This window comes from Typopeltis vanoorti, chromosome 12, assembly GCF_054136105.1.
Source record: "Typopeltis vanoorti isolate ZY-2024b chromosome 12, IOZ_Tvanoo_1.0, whole genome shotgun sequence".
NCBI classification, from domain to species: domain Eukaryota; kingdom Metazoa; phylum Arthropoda; class Arachnida; order Uropygi; family Thelyphonidae; genus Typopeltis; species Typopeltis vanoorti.
Genome location: NC_143560.1, coordinates 75,276,549 through 75,298,200, shown reverse-complemented (window position 1 = coordinate 75,298,200; position 21,652 = coordinate 75,276,549). Strand labels below are relative to the sequence as shown.

The window sequence follows — 21,652 nt, the reverse complement described above, 5'->3', positions numbered from 1 at the left end:
CAAAAACTCTCTTTCAATACTAAGGAACTTGAAACATTAGAGAGGTGTATTTCTACATTTGGCTTTGAAATAATGATGGAACTAATATGCACTTGATTTTTATAATTTTTGCATTGCCAAACTGAAGCCTTTTGGCTCTTTATTTTAGTAAATACTTTTATGTAGTGACCGAGAATTTGCTTACGAAAAATATGCAAATGCTGGCAGGCATATTCTGTCCTGTAAGCTCTCTGCTCAACTTATTTTGTACAAAACTTTCATAGTTTTTACATTTGGCTTAGAAATAATGCTGGATCTAATATCCACTTGATTTTTATAAATTTTGAAATTATTATTATTATTTATACAGGCACTCCTTGTAGTTAAAAGACTCTCCCAGGAGACTCACTCTATCCATTAACATGATACCTATCATACATCTCCTTAAATCTATTCTTTATTGGGGTGTTCACAATCATAACCATCAAATTCCGGACATGTATCCTCAAGGGGTGTACAGGATGTGATAGTACTACATGAAAAATTTACATCATTACTAGCTTCCTATCTACAATTTTCCTCTAAATCAATCTGTTACATGTTAAAACACAACATTATCAGATCTTATATTTCTAACTTCTAAGGCACTTTTTACCATATCAATCCACCTATATCTTGGTCTTCCTCTGGGTCTTTTTCCTGCTAACCTAGCAGAGAACACTTATTATATAACTATTTATTCATAACGCTAAAAAAAATAATAATAATAAAAAAATCACGTATTCCCTTTTCTATCTTAAGAATGTAAAAATTGATTTAAAACTTGCAAAGTAGAAATTACTTAAAGGAGTTCTATTTATTGTGCAGCATTCTAATACTGCATAATGCAACTTCTCAAGAAAAATGCCGAAAATATATAAAAAATGCTGCCATAAAATTAAATACATTTTTAAGAAATCCTCGAGTATTATATTTATTTCATTACACTTGAAAATTCAGTTTGTCACACTCACCCTTACTTATTTTTGTGTGATTTAATCTGCCAATGGCAAAGAAAGAGATAGAAAGAAAGAATAAAATATATCTTCTGTAAAGCTGATATCTTCAAAGAGTGTAGAGTTGAATGGACGATGTACAGAGAAGAAAATGAATAAAATGAGAATAAAATAGATTAAACATTGAAATAAATACTGCCAAGGAAACCCTGTTTCGTCAAAGGCTAGTTAAACTATCACAGGTGTTATTTAAACTGATTAAATAGTTTTAATCAGTTTAAATAACATCAAAGTTTTAAATATTTTAATCATTAAAATTGGCATTAAGTCTTTTTGGAGTTTTATATTAAGTATTTCTTCAGGAGTTATTGGACAAACTTCGAAGTTTTTTGGGATTTCTTGAATTCTGCGAAATTGGGGTATGCATTTCTGAAGATAATCCACAAGTTAGATAGATTTATAATGTTCACTGGTGCACATTTTCAAATAATAGCATTTTTTAAACTTACTAAGTGTCAAATATAGAACTAAAGCATGGTCACACACAGAGATTGTTTTCGTTATTGTGACAACCAGTAAAATGCTATGGCAAAAGGGAAACCAAACTCATGGCGTTGGTCAACATATGGACAATTGCTAAGGCAATTTTCTACTCATTTTATTGCACCGAGAAGTTACTGGATCAGTAATGGGAGTTACCAACTTATCTACCCTGATTTTACTTTCACATCAATCCTTAACCCCTTGAATTACTGAGTGAAAGAGCAGGAGAAAAGGAAGAGAGACAGAGACATACACATTGACATAAAAAAGGGACATAAAATACCTTCCCATGATGTTAAAAAAAAACTTTGTTTTGCTGACTTCAGAAGCCTAAAAATTTGTATTTTTTATTTCAACTATTTTTATTTTGCATATTTCCTTTTCTTCTCTCTTAAAGATTTCAGTCTTTCAAAGTAAAACAAGACAAAAACTGTGTATAAGTAATATACTGTGTATTCACTCTAGCAACTGAATTTTAACAGTTGTTCAAACTGTTAAAATTCAATTGCTAGTAACTACAATCACAATATGAAAACTGAAACTCAAAATTGGAACTAGAATTTTTAATAATGTTAATTTTTGACAAGAATATAACACCAACTTTTGTCTAGTATAAAGGTTTATATCATGAGGTAGCCACATATAAATGAAAAGAGGAAAATATTTGAAATTTGCACCCTATCAAAATTAGGAAACTCCTAACCAATATGTTGATACCACTCGCCTCTATATACAGACCATAACACAATAAAACTATAAAATGAAAACTGCATTAACAGAAGCCTAGAGCTTGCCACATTGGGGTAACGTATGACGCCATAATAAGGCTGTCTAATCAGCATCTGCCGCTGAATTCATTTACACGTGACACATCAGCTGCTAAGACTCTGCAAGCGTGAATCAATTCCAAGTTTAAAAAATCTGCTAAACTGCCAGGATTCAAATGAGCAACGGTCTTTATTCATGCATTAGAAAGCAGCTCTAATACGTAATCATAAAATGGCATTCGATATTTTCGGTCCTTTGATAATAAAATGAAGAAAGTACGATAGTAATCATGAAGAATTAGAATGAAGGCACCAGCCTTTTTCGGAAGATAAGTTCTCTTAATTTACAGACTGATTTTAAAAACAGTTCACATATTTTCATCTAAGGACCGCCATGTTAGTCAAAATATAAAAACACCCTTTGAAGATGAATTTACTGATAATACACTATTTTAACTTTTAACTGGTTAGCAAGAGTGCATACGACATACCACGTTCCAAAATTAGACACATTCCAGTCTTGAGGGATTATAACTCCTATCTAAACACTACTGACATTACTTACTCTTTAATTCAGATACACAATATTGAAAGTTGGAACACCAAACTTTGTAACATTTACATATAATTTTAATTAAATCATTATCATCATCATCAAATTCCTGGCATGTACCCTCAAGGGGTGTACAGGATATGACAGTACTACATGAAAAAATTACATCATTACTAACTTCCTATCTACAATTTTCCTCCAAATCAGTCTGTTACTTGTCAAGACTCCAACATTATCAGATCTTATATTTCTATCGTCTAAGGCACTTTGTACCATATCAATCCACCTATATCTTGGTCTTCCTCTGGGTCGTTTTCCTGCCAACCTGGCAGAGAACACTTGTTTTGCTAATCTTTCCTCTCCCATTCTATTTAAGTGACCATACCACCTGAGATTAGCTCTGCTAACGCATTCCTGGATGCTGACAATGTCAAGTTCTTTCCAAATATCCTCATTTTTAATATGATATTGCCATTGATGCCATCTGTTCACGGCTCTAATCTTTCTCAGGACTCTCATATCTGCGGTCTCTAGTCTTTGGTCAAGTGTTTTACTTCTGACCCAGCTCTCAGATCCATAAGTTAAAATTGGTTTGAACACTTTCTTGTATACAGCTAATTTAGTGTTCCGACTAATTTCTCTCTTATTCCATATGAATTTATTCAATTGACTTCCTACCATACCAGCTTTGTTGATTCTGTTGTCTATTTCCATATTTAATTTACCATTTTCACTAAAAATTGTGCCTAAGTAGCTGAAATCTTTTACTTGTTCCACAGATTCCCCATTCAAAACACAGTTGACATTTTCAACGATTCTACCTATTTTCATTGTCTTTGTCTTTTTATTGCTGACCATATCTATTACAACAGTTATTCAATTTAGTCAGGGAATCTTGCAAACTTGTAGCGGATTTATTTAGAAATATAACATCGTCAGCATAAAGCTAAGAGCTGACATTAACATCTTCAATTCTCATATCATGTTTAATACCACTTTCCTTCATAATGTGATCCATAGAGATAATGAATAACAGAGGCGATAATGTACATCCTTGTCTCACAACAGATTTAACATTAAACCATCTTCCTGTACTCTCTTCAATTCTAACTGCTGACTTGCAACTCAAATAAAGACTAAGTATTGCTTGATATAATGCCCCATTGACACCATATAACTATAGTGTATTGAATAGCTTCTCTCTTGGCACCTTGTCGTATGCCTTTTCCAGATCGACAAAACTTAAATACAAATCTTTGTCATATTCCCATGCTTTCTCAACTATTTGTCGTAAAGTGAAGATCTGATCCTGACAGCCTATATTTGGCCAGAATTTAGCTTGTTCTTCACCAAGCTTTTGCTTCCACAATTCTTCTCAAAAGTTTCTAAAGTATACTGGCATAAATCTTGCCCGGAACACTCAGTAGGGAAATACCTCTGTAATTCTCACATTCAGTTTTATTTCCCTTTTGATATATGAGTACTATTACAGCTCTACTCCAATCATCAGAAATTCGTCCCTGTCCAGGCCCTTTGAACTATGCAGTGCATCCACTGTAAGACTTTTATGCCACCAGACTTCAGCATTTCTGATCGAATATCATCTACTCCTGCTGCCTTTCCACATTTCAAGCCTTTGATGGCTTTTTCTACTTCAAGTATGGATATGTATTCCTGACTGTATGCCTGTTGAGTGTTTTTAACCACTGTGCTATCACTGCTTGTTTCATTTAGCAATTTCTCGACATAATTACTCCATACTTCAAGGATGATATCTTTTTCTCCCGTTTTCATGTCAACTTTATCTTCTCTAACTCTTTTTATTGCACTCTTTCCTCCATTTCTAAGCTTCTTCAACTATCTCCAGAATATTTTGCCACCTTCTTGATATTTATTTTCTATGTTCTTGCCAAAGTCGTCCCATGACCTTTTGTTTAGATAGTTTTACACAGTGTTTAGCTTTCTTACATTTGTCTCTGTATTTTCTAAGAGCACAAGCTGACTTATTTGCCAGGAACTTTTGATATGCTTTCTTCTTTTCCTTCACTGCCTCTTTAACTTCCTGTTTCCTCCATGGAGTTCTGATTTTTCTATCCTTGCAGACAACCTCACCACATGCCTCTCTGGCTGAATCAATCAGGGGTTTTCTTCAGAGCTTGCCACTGAATCACCAAGGTTCGGTTCTTGTTCTCAAACTCTTTCATTTATTTTTTCAATAATTTTTGTGTATTTTAGTCTACTGTTCACATCTGAGAGCTGCTCAACTTTTATTCGCTTTAAAACTTTCTTACGTCATTCTTTTCAATATGAAATTCAATTTTATCCTGCTCAAGAGTAAATAGTGATCACTTCCAATTTCAAATCCTCTCTACACACTGGTGTCCTGCACCAGGAAGAAAACATCACCATCAACAACAACATAGTCAATGAGACTTTTCTTATTCCTTGCCTCGTCTCTCCATGTGAATTTGGGCACATTTTTATGTTGGAACATGGTGTTAGTAATAACTAGTCCATGTCCTGAGCAGAAATCCAACAGATATTTGCCATTATTATTAGCTTTGCTCTTTTCTCCAAATTTTCCCAAAATATTTTTTGTATGTCTCCCACTCATTTCCTTCTCTGCTATTTAGATCTCCAACAAGGACCAACTTTTCCTTTTTCATTGTGTTAGTTGCTTTTTCTAAAGCCTCAAGAAATTCCTCCACTTCTACCTTAGAAGAATTCTGTGGGACCATAGGCACAAATAAGTCTCATTGTCCAGTTCCCCATTCTCATATTTGCCCAAATCACTGTACTTGAGACCGCCTGCCATTCAAGAAGATTAGCCTCGTATTTTGTGTTTAATACTATGGCTACTCCTTCTTTTCCTTGATTGTCATTGCCTGAATATAACATTTTGTATTTATTGCTCAGAAAGATCTCACCAGTTTTTGTCTTTTTTGTTTCAGTCACCCTTATCATGTCAATCTGGTACTTATCTAATTCCTTAGCTAGCTCCATTTCGTTGATATTCAGGCTTCTTATGTTGATAGTACCAATCTTTAACTCTGGTGATGTTGAGTTGGGGTGTGTTTTCAGATGTGTTCCAGTAGCTGAATTTCGTTATTCGCCCAGGTTCCCTGGCGAAAACAACGGGGGCCTTGTTTAACCGGGCGATGCCCCAGCTGGCATGAAATTTTGTCATGTTGTACCATCATTTTTTATACTGGTTTAACCAATAAGAATACAATTTGGTCGGCTAAATCCCAAATTGCCAGCCCATCCTCGTTCGTTCAGTATCCAAGTACCCAACAGGGTACCACGAGAAGGTGAGGATTGAACATTAGGTCAGAAGCCCTGGTCGGTTCTCTGCATTCCTTTAAAGGCTATGTGGAGGTCTCCATTCATTTATACAGATTTGACCCTTATGCACCCCCAATGACATAGTCAATGAGACTTTTTCCTTGCCTATTCTCTCCATGTGAATTTGTGCACATTTTTATGTTGGAACATGGTGTTCATAATAACCAGTCCATGTCTTGAGCAGAAATCCAACAGGTATTTGCCATTATTATTAGCTTTGCTCTTTTCTCCAAAACTTTCCCAAAACATATTTGTATGTCTGACAATCACTTCCTACTCTGCTATTTGGATCCCCAACAAGGACTAACTTTTCCTTTTTCATTATGTCAGTAGCTTTCTCTAGAGCATAGGTTCCCAAACTTTTTCGGGCCACCGTCCACTTTGCAAGTCATAAATTTTGTAACGCCCCCCTATTATACACACATAGATACATGCTCTATTTTCTCACTGACATAGAAAATTGACTTCTATTTCTATCTGACATGGTAAATTTTCAAATGATTAAATAATTGAAATAGAAAATTAATAAAAAAATTGATCTTGTAAGACGGGCATAAGATGAATTAAAATGCAATATTTAAATTTTAAATGATTATCTAATTGCAAAATCACGAAAATAATTCATTTTTAAATACATATTAATTTCTTCTATAAAGAGCCACTGACCTCTAGACTGCCTCAAATGCTTCTGATCCCACTATAGCCCCCCCCGAAGGCTTCAGCGCCCACTGGAGGGCGGTACCGCCCACTTTGAGAACCTATGCTCTAGAGCAGTGCTCCCCAAACTTCTGGATGTCAGGGCCCCCCTTGCAAAAATTAAAATATTTCACGGCCCCCTCTCGAAAATAAATCTTAATAGAGAGATATATCATTATAATATTTATTGTATTTATATTCAATACAAAACATACACAGCGAATATTGCAAAAATCAAATGCATATATTACATTTTTTGCTTCTTACCGTTTGGTTCTGAAGACGATGTGGGCTGTTCTGGTAAAATATGAAATACTGTCCTTTTTTTTTTTTTTTTTTTTTTTTTTTTGAGTCTGTTTCTGCTTCTTCTGGTTGTTCGCGGGAATTTTTTTTATTTTATTTTTTATCAGCCACTTATCCATCTCAGGGTTAAATATTTTAACGTAGAATAGATCAAATAATATCACCACTTACCGATGCTGACACACCACAGACTAACAACATGAAATTAGTGAATATTACCTGAATAAGGGAATCCCCGGACCAGGAACATGCTTCTCTTTTGTGACTTTTCTCCCTGTACAGTAATTAAGCCTAACGCGAAACAGACAGCAAAGGCAGATTATTAAAACGTGCATATGATTGGTGCGATATTAACAAAAGATGGTGCGACCGAAAGATAAAAGCATAGCTGACAATTGAGTTGAAATGCTAACTCTCTTTAACCGAATTCCATATGTGAAACTGCCATAACATTCATTATATATATATATTACTTAGTTTTAACACTTTTACGAATTTTAACATGTTCGGTGAATTTTATTGCTGCCTTGTGACATCGAACTCACACACATCTAATTAATAACAATAGTTTTTAGTTAGATGCTGTGTTTGCCCATGCAACATATGGTTTTGTTTCAGTCTATACAGCATAGTTTCTGTATGAGGGGACATGTGACTCATTAATTAGTGTGTTTTTATCCCAGTTGTCTCTAATTGCACTATTTGTTGAGAAATATATTACACAGACTCCTCATACCTTATTCACTGGCATAATAAAATTACTTGTTTTTATTGCCTCTGCAGTATAGTGTATATTAGGGAGGGGTGTTGTTTACCACTGCAAGAGAGTTACTATCTCCCCACATGAACTTGTTTAAGCTTTTTTTCATGTGTGAAGTATATGCGAAACTATTATTGGTAACAGAAAACTAGCTCGGATGATAGTTATAATATAAAACGAGTTTTGATATGTATATATAAAGTCAATATCAACAGTCCCTGATTACGAACGCGTGATGAAACGGACAGGAAGATTTGGAGCTTCCCTGGAGAGAGCATTCGAAGTAAATACAATTAACCACTGCTTTGAAATGAAACATATGAATAAGCAATATTTACTAATATTCATTAAACGCCGAAATACGCAGGAAGCAAAGTTTGTGAATTTTCCATTAAAATATAAAAAATAACAAAAAATAAATAATAAAAGTTAAAAACGTTATTTTTAAAATAAAAAAAATCAGCTTAGTCTTAAAACATTTTAAATTTGTTTTCATTATTTCACGGCCCCCCTCAACAAAACCTACGGCCCCCAAGGGGGCCGCGGCCCACAGTTTGGGAAGCACTGCTCTAGAGCCTCAAAAAATTCCTCCATTTTTACCTTAGTAGAGCCTTCTGTGGGGACCATAGGCATAAATAAGTCTCATTGTCCAGTTCCCCATTCTGATATTTGCCCACATCACTACTTGAGACTGCCTGCCATTCAAGAAGATTAGCCTTGTATTTTGTGTTGAATACTATGGCTACTCCTTCTTTTCCTTGATTGTCATTGGCTGAATATATCATTTTGTATTTATTGCTCAGAAAGATCTCACCAGTTTTTGTCTTTTTTGTTTCAGTCACCCCTATTATGTCGATCTGGTACTTATCTAATTCCCCAGCTAGCTCCATTTCTTTGCCATTCAGGCTTCTTATGTTGATAGTACTGATCTTTAACTTTGGTGATGCTGAGTTGGGGTGTGCTTTTAGATTTGTTCCAGTAACTGACTTTTCGCTGTTCACCCTGGTTCCCTGGCAAAAACAACGGGGGCCTTGTTTAACCGTGTGACGCCCCAGCCGGCATGAAATTTTTTCATGTTGTACCATCATTTTGTACATTGTTTAAGCCAATAAGAATATAATTTGGTCGGCTAAATCCCAAATTGGCAGCCCATCCTTGTTCGTTCAGTATCCAGGTAGATACCCAACAGGGTGCACCACGAGAAGGTGAGGATTGGACATTAGGTCAGAAGTCCTAATTGGTTCTCCACATTCCTTTAGAGGCTATGTGAAGGTCTCCTGTGCAGCAAAGTGCATATATTAAAGTTTTGCAGCTGAGAATGCATTTATCTAATATCTTATAGATGCTCATAATTAAAGTGATGTGAAATAATAATTCGGCCGTAGCATTCCTTTCAACAGCAACTATGCACTTTTTCAGCAGTTTAATATAGAGTAATCCTATTGTAAACCAATACTACCTTCAGTAGCATCAAAATCTTCCGCTTTTTTTGAAATGAACCTGTTTACAATCCTCTGGTACAATCCACTAGACTTTGTCTAGTGGATTGTAGAATGTCTTTACGTTTCATTTCTCAGTTACAATGATAAAGAAATCGCACACATTAAAAAAGGAAAAAGAACCGTCTAATCTTAATTATTAAATAGCAGATTCCTGTCAGAACATCAGAGATGAAGACCAACAACAAGTTATTCTATTCTAAACCCCGCTCTCAACAAAACATGTTGGTGACAATTGACAAGTTCCATACACAAAGAAATGTCACAAACAGCGTGGACTTCTGATCAAATTCACAGCTCGTGCATGCATTGGTAAACAGATGAATAACTCACTTCACTTCTGTGGAGTTTACTATCTTTATTCACAAGTCATGCTTTTCTTTTGCCGCTGAGTCCGAGGGAATTTTAGATAGAGAATGAGGAGAAAGATATTCTAAGAATACTTCAGAACCGAGCTACAGGATGGAATTCACAGATAATCATAAACTCATCACTTCTGCAGTGTAGTCTTAAATCATACAACTAAATATTTTGCTCTTGAGTTTAAAAATAAAGAATTAAAATAAAAAAATAAAAATAAAATCCACAAGACTTCTTCCTCATAATTTCTACTCTCCTATCAATTGTTTTCTTTCAAAAGGGAGTCAGATTGTAACTCTGTTCCAAGTGAAATTTTTTGATTCCACTTATATTAGTTAATTTCCTAATATAAGTGGATTCAAAAAACTGTTTTACTAAATTGACTTTGTCATTTTCTTTACGAGTCATCCAAAACATTTATGCGAAATGAATTTGGCATAAATTCATTTCGCATAAATGAGTGAGTCGCAGAATAAAATGATCACATTATATGTAATAACAATGAGAGAAGACTGGATCCATCTGTTATTATAAAGTTTTATATACATTATTTACACAAAAAGCCTTTATATAGATCTTCGACATGTTCAGATGGAATTTTAATCGAAGTCTTCAAACCAAGGTCATTAGCTTCCGACAGCGATACACCGATGCAGTCCGCTTGATTATATGAATACAGAATCACCAATCCAGATTTAGTTCTATATCCGGAAACTAATGAAGATAGTTCTGCATTATCATCTGATTATGGTTATTTGGATTTTGTTATGATAATTCTCTCATATAAGGTTACACACTAATAGTATATTAGCACTGTGGGCGATATAGTGAACATGAATTTTTTTAAACTACTTCAAACATCCAATAAAGAATGTTCAATACAAAAAAAAAAAGTCTTAAATATACACGTGAGCTAGTTTTCTTGCATAATGGACAATTAATAAAATTAACAAGTCGATAATCTAATTTATTTATTTATTCGTGTGAGGTCCCCCCCCCCCGTTCCTCGTTGCCCCTTAGGACTTGTCGAAACCTCCTGATGAGAGATTAAGTACTATATATATATATATATCCTATGACAGTAGCATGCGTGTTCACAGGGCTAGTTTGCCTGCTTGTGGGATGAAACACCCTTGATAAATTGGGGGGGGGGGGGGACCTGCTGTCCACGCCTAAGACCTGCTAACTTGGCTATGGCTGAGAAAGATCCTTGAGATCTTCAAGTCGTTGACGGGAATTGAACCTAGGGCACTCCTTCCTTAGGCATATGGTTGTGAAGCGCATAGCCACTAGGCTAACCGTGTGGACAATAATCTAATTGAAGTTATCTTTCAAAAAAAAAAAAAAAACAAGACTTAGAAATCATTTCGAAGAAAGAAAAGAAAGAAATTTGTAATCCTGATAAGCAATTTAAGATGATTGGATGTTGTTTAAATTGGAAATAAGAAGGGTCTACCCATGATTTGAACAAAATAGGAAATAGGCAATTAAGCTAAAGTACTAGCGCTGTTCTACATCAGAAGTACTGTTAAAATGCGCCATTTTGTTCAATAGAGGCTTGGTTAGACTTATTTTGCAGGATCTAGACAGGAGTGGATGCTGATAATGAAGAATGCCTTTATCAGACACTAAGACCAGTCAAATGTGGATGGATTTGTTCATAACTTTTTGCCACTTTTTGCATGCGATGAATCATCACTTGAATATGTGTTCAAAAAACATTGGTTGAATACTAAAATTTCACAAAAAAGAATGCTTAATAAATTGTGAAGCATATATGGAAAAATTCTCAGATATCTGAACAACTTCATATCACATCTATAATTTAAAAAAAATACACCATAGATGACGTTTATTTTCTCCATATTCTCGGAATATCTCGTAAAAAAAAGGTGTATACTGTAGAATGAAGCAGAACTGCAAACTGTGCCTGCATGGATTTAAGCTATACGATATAAACAAATGATATATAATTAACATATTTGCATGTGGTATAAAATCGCTGTTGAAATAATCATGAGGTTCATACATGATTATTACCTTTGTAATAAGAGATTTTACCCTTCTCGTTTTTACTGTTATCTTAAAGGGCAAACTGGAACATGAGGAAAGCAAAACTGTTATGTTATGAAGTACCCTTGGATCAGAATGTGTTTTTTGACTGCAACCAACTCTTTTTAAATTAAAATTTAATGGAATGATTAGATATAGGTGTTATTTATTGCCTACTTTTGTGGAACTTTTTGCAATTACGATCTTTGAAAAAGAGTTTAAAACATAAAGATGATAGCATACTAATAAAAGATGGAATGTGGACGAAAATAAATTCGGTAATGAACAATGTGATATTAATACTAAATACACTATAAAATTTGTAAAAATTGAAAGTGAAAAATATTAAAAATTCAAATCTAGAACTTAAAACTGTAAAGGATGAGAAACAACCGATGGAAAGACCCTCGAAAGCAAAACATAAAAACATATGAAAGATGAAATCGATTATGAGGTTAAGTAAAGCTGTCATCAGTATAAAAGAGCAAAATTTTGTAGTGCACGTTATGTAGGCTGTGTCAATGTTGTAAACACATTTTGATTGGTTGAAGCATTTTTTTTTTGTTGTTGTTTAATCATTTCATTAAATTTTTAATTTAATTTTGAATTTTAAAATAATTACAGTCAAAAGAAACATTCTGATCCAAGAGTGCTAACATAATAGCTTTGCTTATCCTTTTATATCAAATATTAAAAAGCGGCAATACGAACCATACGTTCAGAGACAATATAAAGCCCTTATAACTAAATATTTACTTCACTGTCTATATTGTATACGAGAGTTGTTTGAAAAGTTTGGTAAAAAAATAAGTTAAATATATTTTTTGGAAACAATCACCTTTATTTCTCAACATAGTCTCAATCAAGGTCTACACATTTGGTCCAGCGAGTTTCCAATCTTTTCATCCCATGTAAAAAGTAGGATTTGTCAAATTGTGCAAAACAGTGTCATTGACAGCCTCGATGACATCGTTTGAAGAAAATTTTTAACTTTGGGAACAAGAAGTCACACAGGGTCGAGTCCAGAGACTTGGGAATTCCTTGGGAATCCCAAAAAACAGTGCCCATCACTTTCCCAGCTGACAAAACGGTCTTCGCTTTTTTCGGTCCTCTTTCACCAGTCATTGTCCACTGTTTTGACTGATGCTTGGACTCAGGTGTGTAGTGGTGGATCCAAGTTTCATCTACAATCATAAATTGAACCAAACAATCCTGCGAATTACTATTAAACATTGGCAAGCACTGCATTGAAATGTTTTCACATGATTTTTTGATCGACAGTCAAAAATTCTGGCACCCATCGAGTGCACAGCTTTTTCATGTGCAATTTTTCAATGCAGGATATTATACACTCATTCAATTGAGATGCCTACAATCTCAGCAATCTCACACACTTTTACTCGGCAGTCTTCGATAACAATACCATGGATTTTGTCAATCACTTCCTTTGCAGTGACTTCAGTTGGGCATCTGAAGTGTGTTTCATCTTCAATGGACTTACGACCAGAGGTGAGCTATAAGGGGCTCGCGCGACACTTTGTTAAATTTTTCTCAAATTTGCGAGCCCCTTGTTCTTCTTGTTTAATAATCTTGTAGAACTAGAAAATACCACCGTGGAATGTACACATGCTATTATAATTGCTACTTTAAATTCATATGGATTTTCTGATAACTATTTAAAAATCATTTCACTGCATTTTGTTCTGATGGAGCTAGTGTAATGTTAGGAAACAAATCAGGTGTTGCAATCAAACTTCTACAAAAATTTCCCAATGTTGTGATTTGGCACTGCGTAGCTCATCGTTTACAATTAGTATTAGACGATTCGATAAAAAAACATTAAAGAAATAAATCATTTTGAAATATTTGTGGATAAATTATATACTTTTTATCATCAATCACCAAAAAATCAACGAGAATTAAATACGATTGCAAAAGACCTTGGTATCGAAATTTTAAAGATCGGCCGTGTGTTTGGACCATGATGGGCAGCTTGCAGGCTCTTGCTTTGTGGAGAAATTACTCAGCTTTATGCAAGCATTTTGCATCGAACGATAAATATAAGGGCTTTTTAAACCAAATTCTCAATTTGGAATATTTAAAAGATCTAGTATTAATGATTGATAGCCTACAGGAATTATCATATCTGTCAGAAACTCCACAAAGTCGCAATATAAGTATTATAAAGGCTAAGTTAGACTTATTTTTATTTTGCACGACAATGTGAGTTAAAATTTCCACTGCTTACGACCACATTTAAACTCATTTATCCAAAAATAAATAGTCTTTAATGCTGTTGCAGAGTTCTCATGAACTGCATCTAACTCGGCTTTGATCTGCGCAGCGATCCACTTCTTCAAATAAAAGTGTTTTATCACTGCACAAAACTCGTTTTTCTCCATTTTTATGAAAAATGTGAACACGACCATTTTAAATGTTTGCCAAATGAGGACTACACATCGTACATGGCTAAAATTTTACCAGGGATAATGAAAAATATAATACATGCAGAGTGGATGAATTCATTCATTCACTGGTATGAATAAATGAATTGTGTCACCATCTATTCGAAATTTACCAAACTTTTCAAATAACCTTCGTAATCCAGTTCTCAGATCCATAAGTTAAAACTGGTTTGAATACAGCTAATTTAGTGTTTTGACTAATTTCTCTCTTATTCCATATAAATTTATTCAGTTGACTTCCTACCATACCAGCTTTGTTGATTATGTTGTCTATTTCCATATTTCATTTACCATCTTCACTAAAAATTGTGGCTAAATAGCTGAAATGTTTTACTTGTTCTATAGGTTCTCCATTCACAACGCAGTTGATATTTTCAATGCTTCTGCCTATTTTCATTGTCTTTGTCTTCTTATTGCTGACCTTCATACCATATCTATTACAACAGTTATTCAATTAAGTCAGAGAATTTTGCAGGCTTATAGCACATTTATTTAGAAGTATAACATCATCTGAATAAAGCAAAGAGCTGACATTAACATCCCCAATTTTGATATCAGGTTTAATACCACTTTCCTTCATAATGTGATCCATATCTGTTATTCATTATCCATAGATAATGAATAACAGAGGGGATGATTACATCCTTGTCTGACACAAAATTTAACATTAAACCATTTTCCTGTACTTCCTTCAATTCTAACTGCTGACTTACAACTCAAATAAAGACTAAGTATTGCTTGACATAATGCCCCACTGATACCATAGAACTGTAGAATTTTGAATAACTTCTCTCTGCTTTTTCCACCATACAACATCATCACTCATATCTACAAAACTTAAATACAGATCTTTGTTATATTCCCATGCTTTCTCGACTATTTGTCGTAAAGTGAAGATCTGATCCTGACAGCCTCTATTTGGCCTGAATCCAGCTTGTTCTTCACCAAGCTTTTCTTCTACAATTCTTCTCAACCGTTTCTCAAGTATACTTGCATAGATCTTGCCAGGAACACTCAGTAGGGAAATACCTCTGTAATTCTCACATTCAGTTTTATTTCCCTTTTTATATATGGGCAATATCAGAGCTCTACTCCAATCATCTGGAATTTGTCTATCTGTCCAGGCCTTCTGAACTATGCAGTGCAGCCACTGTAAAACATTTATACCTCCATACTTGAGCATTTCTAGTTGAATATCATCTACCCCAGCTGCCTCTCCACATTTCAGACTTTTGATGGCTTTTTCTACTTCAAGTACGGATATGTATTCCTGATTGCATGCCTGCTGATTGTTTTTTACCACTGTGCTGTCATCACTGCTAGTTTCATTTAGCAATTTTCGAAGTAATTACTCCATACTTCAAGTATATGGTTTTCTCCAGTTTTCGTGTCACCTTTATCATCTCTAATTCCTTTTACAGAACTCTTTCCTCCGTTTCTGAGCTTCTTTAACAACCTCCTGAATATCTTGCCACCTTCTTGATATTTATTTTCTATGTTCTTACCAAAATCTTCCTATGACTTTTGTTTAGCTTTCTTACATTTGTCTCTGTATTCTCTAAGAGCACAAGCTGACTTATGTGCCAGGAACTTTTGATATGCTTTCTTCTTTTCCTTCACTGCCTCTTTAACTTCATATGTCCACCATAGAGTTCTGATTTTTCTATCCTTGCAGACAACCTCACCACATGCCTCTCTGTTTGAATCAATCAGGGTTTTCTTCAGAGATTGCCACTGAATCTCCAAGGTTTGATTCATGTTCTCAAACTGTTTCATTTTTTCTTCAATAATGTTTGTATATTTAAGTCTATAGTTTACATCTGAGAGCCACTGAACTTTTATTCACTTTAAAACTTTCTTACATGTTCTTTTCAATATGAAATTTAATTTTATCCTGCTAAAGACTAAATGATGATCACTTCCAATTTCAAATCCTATGTACACTCTAGTGTCCTATCTCACCCAGGGTATAAAATGGACTATAGGTTTGCAAATAACCTTTTGTCGGTGGAAGCAACATAATAAAAAAACTTTTCTTCACACAATTCAGCCATCATGTTAATCATGTCTGCTTTTTCCCTCCTCAACTCACTGTCAACACCTAAGCATACTATCACCGTTACAACAACTTCCTAAAATCCATTTAAATTATTCTAATAACTCGTGTCTGTTCACTCCCAGGCAAATTATATTAATCACTGAACTGTGTTGTATGTATCCTTTTATCTGTTACCTCTCTGGCAATTGAATTCCCATTCAAATTTATTTCAGTCAACCTCCCACCTCTGGTAATGATTCTCTCATCAGTCAATCTTCAATCACTTCATTTCATCTACTACGTTTTTCTTTTCACTCTTCGTGTACTAATTTTTATCTGGGCTCTTCCAGACCACATTCATTGCCATCATTCTTGTCTTTTTATCTACTTTTACAACACTTAACAAATGTTATATTCCATCATCACATATTCAATATGTCTCATCTTTTTAATTCTCACAGTCCAAGAGCTCTGAACTGTGAGAATAGATATAATTTCTGTTAAGGATATAACTTTAAATAAACAGATTTAATTTTGAATAAACAGAGCCAATTCTGGTACACTGTTGTCATAAGAAAACATCAGAGCAACTTTTAGAGTTTTCAAAATATTTCAGGAGCAAGAAAAACTTAGGTCAAGATGTTTTTTCTTTTATTGTTTTCTTTCTTTGTGTGTGTGTGCGCGCGCATGTGTGAGGCAGTGGTGCCTGCTGGGGGGGGGGGGTATTATCTTATAAGTTTTTAATGATTCCAACATAATACAGATCAAAATTATTCAAAACCAAAGTCAGTGGGACTTCATTCACTGAATTAAATTCATCTAATACTGAATTAATCAGATTTTCCTGTATTAAGGTTTTTTATCAATAAATAGGAACAATTACCTCAGTATAAGAGTTGCATGTAGCCCATGGAAGTGTTTGTGAATATTTGCAGTCAGAGCAGAAGTATCAATTTTTGTAGTGGGAATAACTTCTTTGAGTTTCTAGAAGACAGGGAAAAAAAAATATGAAATATGCATTTTTAACATTTTTTTATTTATTATTATATATAGTATTATTATATATAGATCTATTTTATTTATTTAAATTGGTAGAGTACTGGGTATATACACAATATACACAAGGAAATACTTCCAAGTGTATGGCAAAAATATTTATCATATAAAATTGTTTAAAATAAAACTTCAAGACAATGCTGAGGAACTTTTTTGGTTCTTCAAATGCTTTCTTGCCTTTACAACCTCATCCCTCAAACAATCACACCATCACTCATCTCAACAGTATGGTATCCTAAAAACACCAACCCACAGATCTAGAGCAATTTGTTCCAATGCCATTGCTCTTACTGTGAACTCACTCACTTATGTCACACCTTCTTGGCCAATGGCTATAATTCCTAAATGCTCTCCAGAAATCCCCCCCTCACTGTCTACCACAAAAGACTACAACAAAACTGTCACCGTCTCGTACATTAAAGGTGCATCTCAAAAGATATCGTGCTTAATAAACATCAACTATGCACCGTATTTAAACCGTATGTGAAATTGGCAACTCTCATCTGTTCACCCAAGGACAGAATCTCTTCTTTATCACATCCAGGAGTTTATGAAGTGCCCTGTTCGTGTGATTGAGCTTACTATGGACAGCCAGGAAGAACTGTGGACATCCACCTTAGTGAACATAAGAAATACATCTGGCACTATCGCTATATCAGACCATGCTTTAGATACCCCCGCACAAGGATCAATTGGAAAAAGACTAAAGTGCTGCACAGAAGCTTTTATAAATCAGAGAGATTGTTCTTGGAATCAACAGAAGTCTTGAAACATACCCCAAACCTCAACAAGTATGGCTGTATACATGTGCCTAAGATTTGGGAGACAGTCATCTTAAGACCAAATTAATACCAGCTATCTCTCTATCTGTTTCTTTTTTTTTTTTTTGCTTGTTTTGTTTGGACTTATGATTCTTTCCTAAACTGAAAACACATCTCAAAACGTATCCATTTTGAAAATGACAAACACATTTAAACACATGAAAGAAAATGACTCTAAAAGCAACTCGAATAATTTTACAATGATTAAAATTTTGTACATAAATTGAGACAGACTTCAAAATATTTTCTGCTTTTTATTTCAGATTTTTTGGGGGGGAGGGGGGGGGAGAAAGGAAGTTCCAAATGTCATTTGTATAATTGTACAATACGTGCATATGATGGACAATTAAGAACAAAAACTATAAATGACATTCAAAATGGACAATCAGGACAAAAAATAATCTATCACGACTTTTGTAAACATATCCATATCACAGTGGGATTGGCACCCATAATTTATTAGTTGGGGGAGTGGAAATACTAGCCACTGAAGAAACTAGATCAGCAAAATCATCTAGTACAGAACACTAACTACAAGACTTAAAAACACATGTGTTTGTAACACTGTTCTAAGCAAAAAAAAATTTGTCTTTTCATTTTTCCTGTTTTCAGGATTCTTCCTCAATTGCACCTCTTTGAAATCATTTTACTTACTCCAATGAAATCAACTAAATTACTCTGCAAACGATATACTCACAATAGACAACTGCAAGTTTATCTTAATGAACATCTAAAAAATATCCAAATCTCTTCTTCTATAAATACTTTTCCTACATATGGAGTGCCAATGTACAAAACACTTAAGATACTATGAAGGCTTTTTTGTTTTTAAAACTCAAGGCAACTTATTATTATGTGACACCTCCAGGGAGTCCAAAGACTCATCAGGGAATGTGTGCCAACAGCATCGAACGATTGGCTCCTTCCAACTACTAATCGCGCTCAAACTTGCTTAACTTTTTGCGTGCGCCATTAGTAGCAGAGGCTCTACCAATTGACCAGCCTTTGCTGGCAAAGGTTGGTCGATTATCAAAGCTTATCTTCCCTGAATCTACTCTTTAAAATGCACACTTATTAAATACACTCCACAGAGAAATATTTAATGTTTTACTATTCTAGAAACTTACCTTTTCTGTATATTTTAATTTATTAATCATCTTGTCCCCATTTTCTACAGCCTCCTTTAGCCTATCACCACATGAGAGATTCTATGGAAAAATAACATTAAATTCACATAAGCTACCTATACATATATATATAATAGCATAAGTTCAGCAGCTGACAAGTAAAATAAGAAAGTATATGGGGTGGGGGGGGGGGGATTAATAAGTAAATCGCAAACATTGCAAACTGTTAGAGGTAGTAGTAAGTGACAACACATTCCATGACAGTGTTGTCACTTAGTACTACTACTATACACAGTGTGACAATTGGAAAATGAGGCAGGTGTCATAAAACGCCTCGTAAGAGTGTCATCTAGCAGAAGTACATATGATTTTAAAAGATAAATCTTTCAATCATGGTTTTGTTATCGATACTTGCCATACTTAAAGTAATGAGAACTAAAATGAAAGTACCTCGTGAATTGAGGTACTTTCAATTACAATTTACAAATTACAACATAAAATTGTGCTGTGCTGTAATAAAATAATGAAACAGTATATAGTGCTTCAGTGCATTCACCAGTAGAAAAATCAGCAGAAAACACATGAAGCAAAAGTAATTCTTCATTAACTGCTGCTTTTATTAATTGGATAATTCATCAGAGGAACAGGAGAGGCTAGCTCATCAACTGCAACAAGCATTCTGAGGATGGGTCACAGATGCATAGTTTTGCGGAAAGTTTATGCTCCTTTTCAGGGGTAAGGTTACAGCAAGGGTGGTCTTCTATAAAAATATGTTACATCCAACTTAATCTGAAGTTTGCCTTTTCTTTTCCGCATAAGTTTTCCTGTGGCAAGCAACTGCAGCTTCCATCATTCTAACTATTTTTGTTAAATCTCTCCATGTTGGAATTAATTTCCTTAAACAGCTGAATTGCCTTAATCTACGCTTTTTGTGGGGGGGGGGGGTCTGGCTGCTGCTTTTGCTTTATTCTTTTTCTCTCTCCCTTTCCAACATGTTCTTCTGTAACTTTCTGTACGTTTAGCTCTATAAGGTCTTCATCTGAGAGATTTTCTCCACAGCTTCCACTAACTGTTCTACTTCTTAATTTTCAACCTCTAACTTCAACTCTTTAGCTAGTAGCACTATCAACAATTTCTTAAGGTTTTGTCTTTATCAAGTCCTGTGAATGTAGGTACATGTATCTTCAGGAGCTTCTTCCAAACACCATTCATACACTCTGCTGTCATCTCACTGCAGCTACATCAACATTCCTTTTACAATACAAGACATAATATTTCTTCCAAAAAGTCTCTGAAGGGTTTTCTCATCCTCAGTAGCAGCAATAGCCTAAGAAAAAGTATTTCTTAAATGTTAAATGCCTTGCATGCAGCAATAACACCTTGTTCTGTGGGTTGCTAGCACATATAGAAAATACTATATATAAAACACACACAAACTAACCAGTTATATGTGTAAGTTGCATCCACTTAAGTAATATAATCAGATTATATTACTTAATCGTTACTTAAGAAGGTTCGGGGGTGGGAGCAGAATAGGTGCTCCAGTGCAGAACAAGAACGACGATTAAACATTATTCTACCATATTTTGATTTTTACAAAAATAACCAGATATCTGCTTTTGTTTTAAAATATTCAAAGTATCTGGGTCAGGGGCCAGCAACAATTTATCATAATGAACTTGTCATTAAAAAAACTGTTGCTTGTAACAACATAGCTATTTGCATTAGCAGAAATGCCTTTGCTTTCTTTCACTTGATGTTCTGTGATGAGTGTAATTAATAGAAGTACAAGTTGTATGTGATAGACCTCAAAGTAACAGTGGCACTCATGGTGGGGAAAAATGAAGCCAGCACCTGATGTATACAAATTAATTTGTTTAAATCATCTTACTTTATCTGCTAATGTTCCAACTTTGTGACCTTTGTGTGTTCCCATTACAACACAATGACTACATACAAGTTGATTATCATCTTCACAATAGAATTCTACAGGTTTATCCGAGTGTTCTGCACAGCCAGCTTGAACAGTACTTTGGTATCTAGAAGACAGCAAAAGGGTGAGTAAATGCCAATGACTAGAAAGTTCTCTTTCAGAGTAATTCATTTACAAATAAAACACTCAAGATAAGTAAGCAAATAAAATAATAACAATAATGCATAAGTAAGCAAATAAAACTTATTTCACAAGTCTGTAGGATTTTTTTAAGTTCAGTAAAATTATTGTAACCTGAAATAGTTAGATCCCCCCCCCCCAACTCCACAAATATCCTACTCTTATAAAAAATTGACGAGT

At 34.5% G+C, this 21,652-nt stretch overlaps 1 protein-coding gene across 2 annotated transcripts in view; it reads right to left on the bottom strand.

Moving 5' to 3' along the window:
* qin (tudor domain-containing protein qin) overlaps positions 1-21,652 on the bottom strand; it is a 544,378-nt gene that overhangs the window by 408,575 nt on the left and 114,151 nt on the right. For both annotated transcript variants that reach the window (XM_090401282.1, XM_090401283.1), the window contains 3 exons: positions 21,251-21,398; positions 19,360-19,440; positions 17,239-17,339 (listed from right to left, as the gene is read on the bottom strand). In XM_090401282.1, coding sequence (XP_090257408.1) covers positions 17,239-17,339; positions 19,360-19,440; positions 21,251-21,398 — 330 coding nt within the window. The remainder of the gene's footprint in view (positions 1-17,238; positions 17,340-19,359; positions 19,441-21,250; positions 21,399-21,652) is intronic.